Source organism: Notothenia rossii (assembly GCF_949606895.1).
Source record: "Notothenia rossii genome assembly, chromosome: 6".
Taxonomy (NCBI): Eukaryota; Metazoa; Chordata; class Actinopteri; order Perciformes; family Nototheniidae; genus Notothenia; species Notothenia rossii.
The window spans coordinates 87,620,293-87,633,584 of NC_136909.1; the positions used below are offsets into that span (position 1 = coordinate 87,620,293).

Below are 13,292 nucleotides of genomic sequence, written 5' to 3' on the forward strand. Positions count from 1 at the left end.
GAACAAGATCTGTGTACTTCTACTTTTACTCAAGTACATGATCTGAGTACTTCTACTTTTACTCAAGTACAAGATCTGAGTACTTCTACTTTTACTCAAGTACAAGATCTGATTACTTCGACTTTTAGTTTGTTTGTACTTTTGTATTTATAGTTAGTGTTGATGAGTGCAGTGAACTGTTCCAGAGTTCAACATGAAATCCATGATCTCCGTGAGGAATGGGATTATCAGCCATAATGTCATGTGATGTATTTTCTGACATCCTTAATGCAAAACAGAACTGAGCACTTTTCCAAAGACCAAGTTAACATGTGTTTTATTTGCATTGAAAATGTTAAGAGACGTTCAAAGGCAAGCTCTGTAGTTGGAGTTAAACTCTAAATAACCTGTCATTGTTGGTCTGACAGTTTGTAGTCAAGACTTATACCAAAGTGCACTTCTGGATTTACACTTAGAGACACGTATATATACTTAACATATCCACAAATATACAACACATAAGTATACTTATTTATTTTAATCTATAGGCTACTGTTAGATTTTGTACTTTATAGCTATTGTTTTTCATACACTCATTTACTTTAATTAGTTAACCCTAGCTGCTTTTTACTTCAAGTTACAATGACTGCCATGTGATTTATAACAGTGTATGCAGGAATCCTGAAGTCACATGTAAGAACTTTTTTAAGACCCTTTCCATACATTTTAAGACCTCATCTCCACTTTGACTTTTAACCGGTCACATTGGCGACACACTTTACCTCACATTGACTATATACAGTATTGATTGTCCTTCCTCCTTATCTTCCAACCATTTGGACGCAGACTTGCATTTCCCCATAACGATGTTGCTTAGCAACCGGCGTAAACAGACCTTGGCGCGCTATCAAGCAGCGAGCGTGCGATGTCCTTTTCAGATGACGTCAAACCCAACGGGATGCCATAAATAAACTCCACAGAATCACACTACACAATTACGCAATGATTACATTCAGGCAGACTGTAGAATACAACCTCTTTGGACAATTTATATACTTATTGAAAACAAGCTACAAAATGTAAAACCTTGGAAAATGATGTTTAATACTTTTTAATAGCCTTCATTTTCGCTAAATTGATTTATAAACTTTAAGACCCCGTGGACACCCTTGATATGCATAATATAGAACACTTTATATAGAGGGGTGCTAGAAAAATATCACTCGTCACTAGTCATCTCAAAATTCTGATTTTTTTTCTCAAAATCTCTAAATTCTCACTTTTTCTGAACACTACAAAATGTTAACTCTCCCTGGTCCCCGGCTTGAGCTTGAACCTCAGGATCCATGTATCTGTGATCCTCTCCAGAATGGAAGTAGTCATCACATACAGAGCATCAACTAGTTCCTGAACAGTGTCCTTCACATGCTGATATCCAAGAGAGGGAGTTACACAGTCACAAGATGGAGGTACACCGGTTCTTGTAGGTAATCATACATCCTGTCATGAACAAAATCCTGACTTTTTCTCAAAATCTAAACATTCCCTACACCGTAAACAGCAATAGTTGGGATACCTTTGTTATCATGTGATATTGGAAGTGTAGATTCAGTATTTTCCCAACAAGGGGGATCACAGTATGAATAGTACAGTATATGAGTAGCACATTATACAGAAGGGGATCACAGTCGATTGGTTTAGCTAAGTCTCTGAAAATGGTCAGACTTCTTATCAATAGTTCAGAAATCATGTTATAATGAAGCCTACCCTCAGACTCAGGTTGGTACTAACTAACATCAGCTGTGATCCTGAACAGACTGAACTCTCTGGGCAGCAGGGAGGAAGTCTCTGGAACAGGAGGAGACTCTTCCTCCTACAGAGGAACCAGAGACGCTGAGGAGCCAGACCAGAACCTAAACCCAGCATAGAGAGGTTCAGTGAATGTGGTTCTGAAGGTGTGGAGGTGGATCAGTGTGTCAGAGGAAACTCTGTAGAATGAGAGAGAGCCAGCAGGATGATCCAGATACACTGCTACTCTACCAGAGGAGGAGGAGGAGGAGGAGGAGAAGGAGGAGGTGTGTGTTACTGTGTTATTGTGACAGACAGAGTAACGACCACCAGAGCAGCTCAGACTCCAGGACTGATCATTCCATCCAAACCTACAGTCCTCTCTGCCTCCTCTCCTGCTGAGTCCTCTGTAAGTCACTGATATATCAACCACTCCTCTCCTCTCGACCTCCCAGTAACAGCGACCAGTCAGAGCTTCTCTACACATCAGCTGAGGCCAGAAATGAAACCTCTCTGGATGATCAGGATATGGCTGCTTCTCCTCCAGACATGTCACCTCCCTGTTGTCCTCAGACAGTTTGAGTTCTCTGTGTGCTGTGTTTGTGTCGAGTGAGAGTTCACAGGAATCTGAGGAGAGGAACAGCTGCAGTTATTCATCTATCAGCTGTTCATTGATTGACACTTTGATGATGAAGGTTACATTTGAAGATGGTGGCTGCTTTGTTTTCATGAATCAAATTAAACCACACTCACACTTCCTCAGACCGGGTCTCGACCATCGGACTCCAGCAGGCTCCATCCTGATCAGACGATATTATTTTAGGTCAGTCGAACATCTGATTTTGAATAAAGCTCATTTTTTTCAATTATTTATCAGAAAATAAGATGTAAGAATGTATCAGTGTTACCTGGAATCTGAAGAGGGAAACACATTCACTTTATTTGAAGGTACCTGTTATGCACAGAATTCTTCAGACATCTGATAGTTCCTCATTGTTTTTAAGGGACTGTTTAGTGCTTTATTAAATAGAAGAAGCACTTCAGAATCAGTTCAGATTCAGGAGCCAGTGTAGATCACGTCCATCAGGAGTGGGATGATCTCTGCTGTATGTTTATGTTGTGGGATGGATTTTCTGAATCGTGCTTCCTAAGTATTGTCTCCCCTGACTTTATTGCCAAATCTATAAAAGTTAGTTTAGTTCAACAAATTAAAATGAGTATTAAAATCATGTTCAGATTCTAATATTTTAAAGATGTCTTCCTTGTCTTCGTGTCCTCAGTACCCTTTCATGTTTTTGTCTTGGCCTATTTTATTAAAGTCTGTGTCTTTGTGACTTTTTTGAGAGCTAGGATTTACATGAACACAGACAGTATATACATGTATACTACCTGAGAGTGTCCAGTCTCCAGAGAGGATCCTCCAGTCCAGCAGACAGCAGCTTCTCTCCTGGGTCTCCTGGATGATTGCAGCTCAGGTCCAGCTCTCTCAGATGGGAGGGGTTGGATCTCAGAGCTGAAGCCAGAGAAACACAGCCTTCCTCTGAGACCAGACAGCCTGACAGACTGAACACACAAAACAACACATCACATAATCTGAGGCCACTGTGAGGACTGCAGGGTTAGTGAAGTACTGTGAGGCTGTCCATTAATGTGGGTTATTTAGACATTGTCCAACCAGGCCAATCACTACTGTCTCTCAATAATCTGATAACATTACTGCACTTTCTAATTTGTCTGGAAACATTCAAGATCCAACAAAATAGAGAAAAACAACATCAAACTTTTCCATGGAATCAAATAGAACTTTACTGATTTACATTTAGCTTAGAGACAATCGTGTGCAGGTTACAGGTTAACCAATTTATCTAAATAAAAACTTAAGTTGAACATTTTGATGAATCCTAACCTGAGAGTCTCCAGAGCACAGTGTGGACTCTCCAGTCCAGCAGACAGCAGCTTCACTCCTGAATCCTGCAGGTCGTTGTTACTCAGGTCCAGCTCTCTCAGACTAGAGGACTGGGAGCTGAGGACTGAGGACAGAGCTTCACAGCTTCTCTCTGACAGCTTACAGCAACTCAGTCTGAAGGGACAACAAAACAAATGGAAGCAAATGTTAAAGTGGACTTTGTGTTTGTATAATATGTTTGCCTGGGAAAAACAGAAGAACTGTAAATTATCTTATATTATGTTACTGAAGCAACTAACACACACTTCAAAACAATGTCTAGAAAATAATTTGGGGTCAAGTATCTTTCCCAAGGACACTTTGACATGTTAACCTCATGGAGAGGGGATCGAATCAATAACCCTTCCCTTGGTACTTGCCTATTTCCCTTCTGGGCAACAGCAGCCCAATATATCAATAAATATTCAAAAGGAAGCTTGAGATTTTGATGAATCCTAACCTGAGAGTTTGACTAACATAACTATTTCAAAATCATTTTGGTAGAGAAAAGTAGGAATTAAACCATTGAAATGGTTAGGAATTAAAAAGTCCATCGGCTGAACATGTTGATGAATCCTAACCTGAGAGTCTCCAGAGTACAGTGTGGACTCTCCAGTCCAGCAGACAGCAGCTTCACTCCTGAATCCTGCAGGTCGTTGTTACTCAGGTCCAGATCTCTCAGACTAGAGGACTGGGAGCTGAGGACTGAGGACAGAGCTGCACAGCTTCTCTCTGACAGGTCACAATAACTCAGTCTGAAGGGACAAAAATAAAAATAAAAAGTTCAGCATTTACTCCTTTTTACAAATTCAAAAACAAAATATTAAGACCCTATAATCATAAATACGAGGAATCCTACATTATTTGAACTGATGGCAAAGATTTTGCATACATGGTGGATTGAAAGCCAATGTTAAAAATGTGTCAAAAGTAGAAAGGGAGAAGAGTGTGTAGATTTGCACCTGAACACAACAGCAAAGAATCATTTAACGGGTTTAAAAATAGTTCATTTACTATAGTAAGTTAAATACATCCAAAAAAGGAAGCTCAACATATCAATGTATCCTGACCTGAGAGTCTCCGGAGTACAGTGAGGACTCTCCAGTCCAGCACACAGCAGCTTCACTCCTGAATCCTGCAGGTCGTTGTTACTCAGGTCCAGCTCTCTCAGACTAGAGGACTGGGAGCTGAGGACTGAGGACAGAGCTGCACAGCTTCTCTCTGACAGGTCACAATAACTCAGTCTGAAGGGACAACAAAATAAATTGAAGCAAATGTTAAAGTGGACTATGTTTTTATATAACATGTTTTCCTGGGCAAAACAGAAAAACTGTAAAGTATATTATGTTACATAGGGTCTGAAAATTGACGATCACAACTGGGTTGAAAAATAACTTGAGTACAGTGAACTTAGAAAACTCATCCAGTAATCATACATGTTATTTCAGCTTAGGCTTTTACTGAAGCAACTAACAAACACTTCAATACAATGTCTAGAAAATAATTTGAGGTCAAGTATCTTTCCCAAGGACACTTTGACATGTTAACCTCAGGGAGAGGGGATCGAATCAATAACCCTCCCCTTGGTTATCGCCTATTTCCCTTCTGGGCAACAGCAGCCCAATATATCAATACATATTCAAAAGGGAGCTCAACATATTGATGAATCCTGACCTGAGAGTCTCCAGAGCACAGTGAGGACTCTCCAGTCCAGCAGACAGCAGCTTCACTCCTGAATCCTGCAGGTCGTTGTTACTCAGGTCCAGCTCTCTCAGACTAGAGGACTGGGAGCTGAGGACTGAGGACAGAGCTGCACAGCTTCTCTCTGACAGCTCACAGTCACTCAGTCTGATAAAGAGAAAACAAGCAATATATGAAAATAATGAACTGAATATTGAACTCATGATGTCTGAATGTTTCTGTACTCACAGAGCCTTCCTGGAGGCTTTGACCACTGGCAGCAGCCTCAGAAGAGCCTCCTCTGAAGCAGAGTATTTCTTCAGGTCAAACACGTCCAGATCTTCTTCTGATGACAGTAAGATGAAGACCAGAGCTGACCACTGAGCAGGAGACAGATTATCTGAGGAGAGACTTCCTGATCTCAGGGACTGTTGGATCTGCTCCACTAGAGAACCATCATTCAGTTCATTCAGACAGTGGAACAGGTTGATGCTTCTCTCTGGAGACAGACCCTCATCCATCTTCTTCTTGATGTACTGGACTGTTTCCTGATTGGTCTTTGAGCTACTTCCTGTTTCTGTCAGTAGACCACGTAGGAGTTTCTGATTGGTCTCCAGAGAAAGACCGAGGAGGAACCGGAGGAACAAGTCCAGGTGTCCGTTTGGACTCTGTAAGGCCTGGTCCACAGCACTCTGGTAGAGATGTGTTAGGTCAGGTTTGGCTCTGAAGACTTTAGGACGCCAGGAGGTTGTTGGTTCTTCTGACAGCAGGTTGATACGAGAATTGATACATTTTCGATGGACATGAAGAGCAGCCAGAAACTCCTGAACGCTCAGATGGACGAAGCAGAACACCTTGTCCCTCTGGTACAGTCCTCTCTCCTCTCTAAAGACCTGTGTGAACACTCCTGAGTACACTGAGGCTGCTCTGATATCGATGCCACACTCTGTCAGGTCGGACTCATAGAAGATCAGGTTGCCTTTCTGCAGCTGCTCAAAAGCCAGTTTCCCCAGAGCCTCCATCATCTTCCTGCTCTCTGGACTCCAGTGTGGATCTGTCTCAGCTCCTCCATCATACTTGATGTTCTTCACTTTGGACTGAACCACCAGGAAGTGGATGTACATCTCAGTCAGTGTCTTGGGCAGCTCTCCTCCCCCTCTGGCTTTCAACACCTCCTCCAGAACTGAAGCAGAGATCCAGCAGAAGACTGGGATGTGGCACATGATGTGGAGGCTTCGTGAGGTCTTGATGTGGGAGATGATGGTGCCGGCCTGCTCCTGATCTCTGAATCTCTTCCTGAAGTACTCCTCCTTCTGTGGGTCAGTGAACCCTCGGACCTCTGTCACCATGTCCACACACTCAGGAGGGATCTGATTGGCTGCTGCAGGTCGTGTGGTTATCCAGAGGCGAGCAGAGGGAAGCAGCTTCCCCCTGATGAGGTTTGTCAGCAGCACATCCACTGAGGTGGACTCTGTGACATCAGTCAGGATCTCAGTGTTGAGGAAGTCCAGAGGAAGTCGACTCTCATCCAGACCGTCAAAGATGAACACAACCGGGAACTGATCAAACCTGCAGATTCCTGCGTCTCTGGTTTCAGAGAAGAAGTGATGAACAAGTTCCACCAAGCTGTACTTGTTCTCTCTCACCACATTCAGCTCTCTGAAGGTGAATGGAAATATGAACTGGATGTCCTGGTTGGCTTTGCCTTCAGCCCAGTCCAGAGTGAACTTCTGTGTTAAGACTGTTTTCCCAATGCCAGCCACGCCCTTTGTCATCACTGCTCTGATTGGTGCATCTCTTCCAGGTGAGGCTTTAAAGAGGTCTTCTTGTCTGATGGTTGTTTCTGGTCTGTCTGGTTTCCTGGATGCTGTTTCAATCTGTCTGACCTCATGTTCATCATTGACCTCTGCAGACCCCCCCTCTGTGATGTAGAGCTCTGTGTAGATCTGGTTCAGAAGGGTTGGGTTTCCTGCTTTAGCAATGCCCTCAAACACACACTGGAACCTCTCCTGCAGGTTAGACTTAAGTTCACGCTGACACACTCCAGAACGACTTCCTGAATGAACACACAACAAATCAGATCAATGAGTCAGATACATCCTTAAAGAATAAAGATCTGAATATACTTTGTTCCATCTCTTGAGACTTTAGTCAACATTTATCCAGCTCGTTAAATCTCTATAGAAACCCTCTTACTGCTCTGCAGACGGTCAGCCAGCTCCTCCTGCTCCATGCTCCTCAGGAAGTTCAGTGTGATGTTCAGAAATGCCTCTCTGCTGCTCCTCCTCTGCTCTTCATCCTCACCGTCCAACACCTCCTCATCATCCCTCTGACTCTCTAAGCATTCTGGGTAATCTGAACTCAGAGCCTTCTGGATCTTCTTCAGCTCGTTCTTCACAAAAGTGATGATGTTGTCCTCCAGCAGCTGGAACAGAATACATGAACAACACAATCAAACTAAAGTCACTAAACATCAGATCCATGTTGGACAGACTGACCATCCACTGATCTACAAAGTGCATCATGGAGTTGACTGTGAGCAGAACAGATGTGAAGTAGCTGTAGTTCATGTACAGACCATAAATGTGGAGTCCAGCTGTGTCTGATGCTGCTGGGCAGACTGACCTCTGGGAACCTCTGAGCTCTGCTGGTCCTCTCTGTGAGGAATCATGAAGAGACAACTCACATTATCTCTGATATGCTTCAGTGGTGCTGGAAATGTGGATCAGGTGCATGTGTGAGCAACAGGAGAAAGGTTAGATCACTGGATTTGTCTGGGCCTCGCACGGAGTACCAACTTTAGCAGCTGTAGAAGTTATTGCCAATTTTTATTTTAAACTAAAACCTCAAAATAACTTTTTATAGACACATGAATTGGTACAAAGGTTAAAGGGCAGTGATATCACTCATCCTTGACTATCAGCAACACTAAATACTAAGAAGGACCACGCACCAAAATGAAAGTAATCAGTGACTGTAATCTTTGATTAAGGTTTAACAATTACATTTAATTTAATTTGATCAAGAGCTGTTTAATTGTTCAATAGAGCACCAGGTGAAGAGCAAAACACCACACAGCAATTACACATTTTAGAAATGAGAAGCAAAAACTGCTGCAAATACAGGGAAACATTGACCTCCGACTGACGAGGAGCAATGGGAAACACTCAGGTATGTATTCACACAGAGCTGATCATAAGCTGGAGTAGACGTCCACACAGTTGAGTTTCCCTCCCTTTGGACGCAAGCTGCAGGATTACAAAACTCCAGCTTTACTTAAGAAGGAAAGAAATATAACTCAGATGAGAAACACTGAAGGTAAACATGACCCTTATTTCTTTATTTAAAGAAACCTTCATCAGATTCAGAAACAGGTTTATTGCCAAGTTGGTGTTTATGGTGCTTAAAGCTTTCAAACCTGATACGCCTTATAAATGATCAAAGCTGCTTTTATTAGAAAGGAACCAGAGAAGTGTCTCACCAAGAAAATTCAACAGAGCCACACTTTCTTAGCTGGGTCAATACAACCTGAAAGCAGAGCAGCAGGTACCATGAAGGGGGTTATCAACTTTCAATCCTCACCTTTGACCAACAGAGTGTCGTCCATCTTTGAAGCGCATAGGTGTGTCCATAGACCAGTCACTCTTCATGGACACACAGCTGGGTTCAGGTTCCTCCAGCCTCCTCCTGAAACATGAGAAACAAACAGTTAGGAATCTGGACCGTCACAATGGTCCTAAATACTATTCATATTAGAATGTGTTTCATAAACAGGGGCCATGCTTATAAATACATGAATCTCAAAGAAGGGATGAGTTATGCCAGATTAAGATCATTTCTATCTGCAGTCCTTAGACAGGTACGCACATAATGGTCATCGAACACTTAAAACCTCTCCTAGTCTCCATCACACTAACACTTAGTCAGATCAGAGCTCAGAGCACCATATAACAACATGATAATACTTTATGATCAGATCAAGTCTGACATGCTTCTGGCATCACAGCAGCTCCTTTAGCAACGTCAACGAGGACAAACATCAAGACAAGAAACAAGGAAACAGATATTTACCATAACAACACAGTCACTGAAGACACCATGTTCATCTGACCTGGGATTTCACTCATTACATAATCATGGTTGGGTCAGAGATAATGTGGTTGGCCAGCCTCTAAAGGTTGTGATGGTAGGATGATTCAGAGAGGCTCTCAAATGTTGACCTACGACCTTTGAGCAGATTCTCTGATAGACTGGTGGAGCAGTTTTGATTTTAAAGAGGTGGACCTGTACCGTGTAGTATTACAGTACTGCAAAATACTCTAAAATCACAGATGTAAAAAATAAAACTTTATCTACTCTCTACTCTATTATTTGTTTTGTCTTTTTCAGATTCTATGTGGTCTTTCTAGAAGAGAAGGGTCTGTCAGGACACCCACGTATTTATAAGAAAGTACCTGCGTGATTTTCTCAGTAAGTGTTACAACAGAGACAGATATATTTACCCTGTTTCATCAGAATACTTGAGAATATATTGATTTGGTGAGCCTGTCCGAACTCTAGTCCGGAGCTGTTTGATTGGATCTCAGCAGGTTTGGTTATCTCCTGCCACCTTTTTCTTTTTCAGTATTCTCTATTTTACTGATCTGCAGTAGAACACCAATATATGAGCCACAAAGACAGAGAAGACGGCACATACAAGAGGGTACTGTGGTGAATGAAGTCATGTATTTATTTGACTACCCAATGCTCTCTCATTGCCTCCCATTTATTCCTAATGTGATACCTGCTCATTCTACAGCATTTAGGTCTGAAACTCTACCATAATGATGGAAAACCACTTTAGTTTGTGGACAAATTGAACTGTATTTATTGTTTAAACAGTGCTTTAAATATTTTACCTGCTATGGTATAGAAGGCTTCTTTTATTGAACCTCTCTGACACGTTACACTCTGGCTTCAGGCTGAACACACCTTGGTAGTCCCTCCCTCAGCTTCAATAAGAGGTCTCTGTTCTTCAGTAACAACACGTTTTCTACTGCTGCTGATATAATGAAGTCACATGACGTCCACTTACTCTGTCTCTGAAGGGCGGCCTTTAAAATATATTGGTGCAGCTATAGACCGGTCACTCTTCATGGACACACAGCTGGGTCGAGGTCGAGGTCGAGGTCGAGGTCCAGGTCCAGGTCCAGGTCCAGGTCCAGGTCCAGGTCCATGTCCAGGTCCAGGTCCAGGTCCAGGTCCATGCTGCTGCTCTGGGCTTCAACACAACACAACACACACACAGTGTGAATAATGCCTGCTGAGCTCTGGAGGAGAGGACAGTCAGAGGTCTTCATCTCACCTCTGAGCTTTGGTGAGGCGTTCAGGGTCCCCACTCAGAGCGGGTTCAGTGTCCTCACAGGGATTCATAGCAGAGCTCACACCTTCACACACACACAACCACCTGCTGGAGAACCACACATTATCTCATCAGGACACAGAGCTCACACACCTCCAAACTAAAACACTCATGAGACAGTTTCCATGTTGTTGGCTCTGTGAGCTGCAGCGTCTTAAAGACCCTCTCAATGCTCTGTGGTCTTCAGGACGGTTTGAAGACTTCAGGAATATCCTTCATGTGGATTATTCTTGGCCTTTCTGTGCAGATCACTTCTATTGGACGGACTCTGAAGAGCTCAGCAAGCCTTAAAATCTTCCTCTGTTTCAGAGGTTCATACATTTTAAACAGCCAACAGGAAACTGTGTTTGGAGTTCAGAGCAGAAGATTTGGAGGGTAAAAAATAAAGATGACGAAAATAAATGTATTGATTTTTTTTTTTTAAACAAACAATAAATTGATTTTCTGTATTATTTTAGGTCCTTTAATAAAGGAACACACTAGTAGTTTGTGATTGGACAGAGAAGAGTCTGCTTATTGTCCCGAGTCAGTGGTGAGGACCAATCAGAGCAGAGGAAGCTCCACCAGATGGAGCTGATGCAGGATTTCCCTGCTGCACCTTGACTCAGGTGTTGTACTTCAGTTCAGCTTTTAGGTACTTTAGTTCACTTCATTACCTGCTACTTTATTCTTCTACCATTCTACATCTTAGAAGCAAGTATTCTACTTTTTCTGAAGTACATGTATGTGATAACTTACGTAAAGAACATGTTGTGTAAACGTTTCAGATCTAGATTAATAACACTAAATATAATCACCAAATTGTCCTGCCTTAACTATATATTCAAATATGATTCCTTGGTGAAAATCACGAGGCACAATGTACTGTATATGACCTTTATTTAAAAAAGAAAAAGCTCCTCCTTTACCAGCTGTTACATTAAAGTGAACAGACGGATTCATTAATTATTATTATTAAATAATGTGACACATATTATCATGAACTGGTGCAGAATGAGTACTTTTGTACTTTAAGTATATTTTGATGTTTAAACTTGTACTTTAGTGAAGTGTTGAATAGAGGACCTGAAACAGATTATTATCACACTGTGGTTTCACTAATGTTTCTGAAACTAAAGATCTGAGTCCTTCGTCCTCCTCTGTGAGAAACCATAAACCAGCTGCAGTTCCTCAGAGTGACCACTGGAAGTCCTCCTCCTCCTCCTCCTCCTCCTCCTCCTCCCCCTCCTCCAACACCTTTAGCTTTTATTTTTGGCCCATATTTGAGCTTCCCGACTGAATTGAACACACCTTTTCTTTTCGTTTGTTGACGTGTTTGGACTTGTGTTATTTTTTTTTACAGTGAAGACTAAGAAACAAAATGGCTTCCGTCCTGCTCAGCTGGTGTTTAACACAGAACACCTGAAGAGAAGACAACAACAGAGAAAGAGTCTCTCACCGTTTCATCAGAAACTAAACCTTAATGTGCTCTGTGAAAACAGAAAACTTAGAAACATGTTAAAAGACTGTCAGCAAAAGTAGTGAAACAGTTCCCGTTGAATGACAGTTTATAGAATATATTCTAATGCCATCAGATACAGATATTGCCTGTAAGTACATGTTGTAACTTTACAGTCTAGTACAAGTACACTTCTTCATTATCAGGACACATGTAACAAGGTGAGAATACTGCATTAAGACGTTTGAGTTTCACTGTTTAGACTTTAGATCAGAGTTCCTGAGGGGGGGCCAGGAGGGCGTGTTGATCGACCAATGAAACGCAGCCAGAGTCTCTCAGGTGTTTCAGGAGCAAAGGCCCAGGTGAGCTCTCTGATGGCTGCTGGGTCCTAGTGCACTCCAGTTGACTCCCCCTCCACATCAGAAGCCCTCCTGACAGACTGACCCCCATCAGCCTGAACTCCTCTTCCTCCTCACAGGGAACTCTTTCCTGTGTCTGTGTGTGTGTGTGTGTGTGTGTGTGTGTGTGTGTGTGTGTGTGTGTGTGTGTGTGTGTGTGTGTGTGTTTGTGTGTGTGTGTGTGTGTGTGTGTGTATGTGAGAGAGAGAGAGAGAGTGTGTGTGTGTGTGTGTCCTCACCTCACTTTTTACAGTTAGCAGTCAGACTGGTTGGACTGAGTCTCAGTCTGTGCTGCGTTCACAGGATCAAATGCTTTTGTGAATAGAATTATTGGGAAGGGATCTTTAACAGAGTTTCCTGCTATACTAACCTGCAGTGCGTTTGATCAAAACAGGAAGTCATTACTTTTTTGCAATTTTGCAGAATAATGTCCGATTGGACTCTTTGCAGCCTCTGTTGTTTAAAGTTCTGCTTCCTGGACACAGCTTGAATAAATATATTCATTAAAACAACACGAAGTGATCTCTTCACTGCTCTTTGGTGATCTGGTTTTTCCTTTGTAGAGTAACCGCAGCTGTCAGATAAGTGTAGTCCAGTAAAAAGTACAATATGTACCTCTGAGATGAGTACAGGTATCTCACTCTCATTTCTGGTGTAACATCC

At 42.3% G+C, this 13,292-nt stretch overlaps 2 protein-coding genes across 2 annotated transcripts in view; both read right to left on the reverse strand.

Annotated features, from left to right (window-relative positions):
- LOC307044683 (uncharacterized protein) overlaps positions 1-10,804 on the reverse strand; it is a gene marked incomplete at both ends in the record, with an annotated part of 99,086 nt that extends 88,282 nt beyond the window's left edge. Inside the window, 6 exons of the mRNA XM_079689994.1 lie at positions 4,294-4,467; positions 5,642-7,448; positions 7,589-7,817; positions 7,971-8,049; positions 8,975-9,079; positions 10,737-10,804. Coding sequence (XP_079546120.1) covers positions 4,294-4,467; positions 5,642-7,448; positions 7,589-7,817; positions 7,971-8,049; positions 8,975-9,079; positions 10,737-10,804 — 2,462 coding nt within the window. The remainder of the gene's footprint in view (positions 1-4,293; positions 4,468-5,641; positions 7,449-7,588; positions 7,818-7,970; positions 8,050-8,974; positions 9,080-10,736) is intronic.
- LOC307042880 (stonustoxin subunit beta-like) lies at positions 300-3,556 on the reverse strand (the record flags this gene model as incomplete). Its single annotated transcript, XM_079687048.1, has 4 exons — positions 300-2,394; positions 2,521-2,567; positions 3,157-3,378; positions 3,549-3,556. The coding sequence occupies 4 exons, from the start codon at positions 3,554-3,556 to the stop codon at positions 1,853-1,855; spliced, it is 819 nt and encodes a 272-aa protein (XP_079543174.1). The 3' UTR covers positions 300-1,852.
- Positions 10,805-13,292: the final 2,488 nt, after the last annotated feature.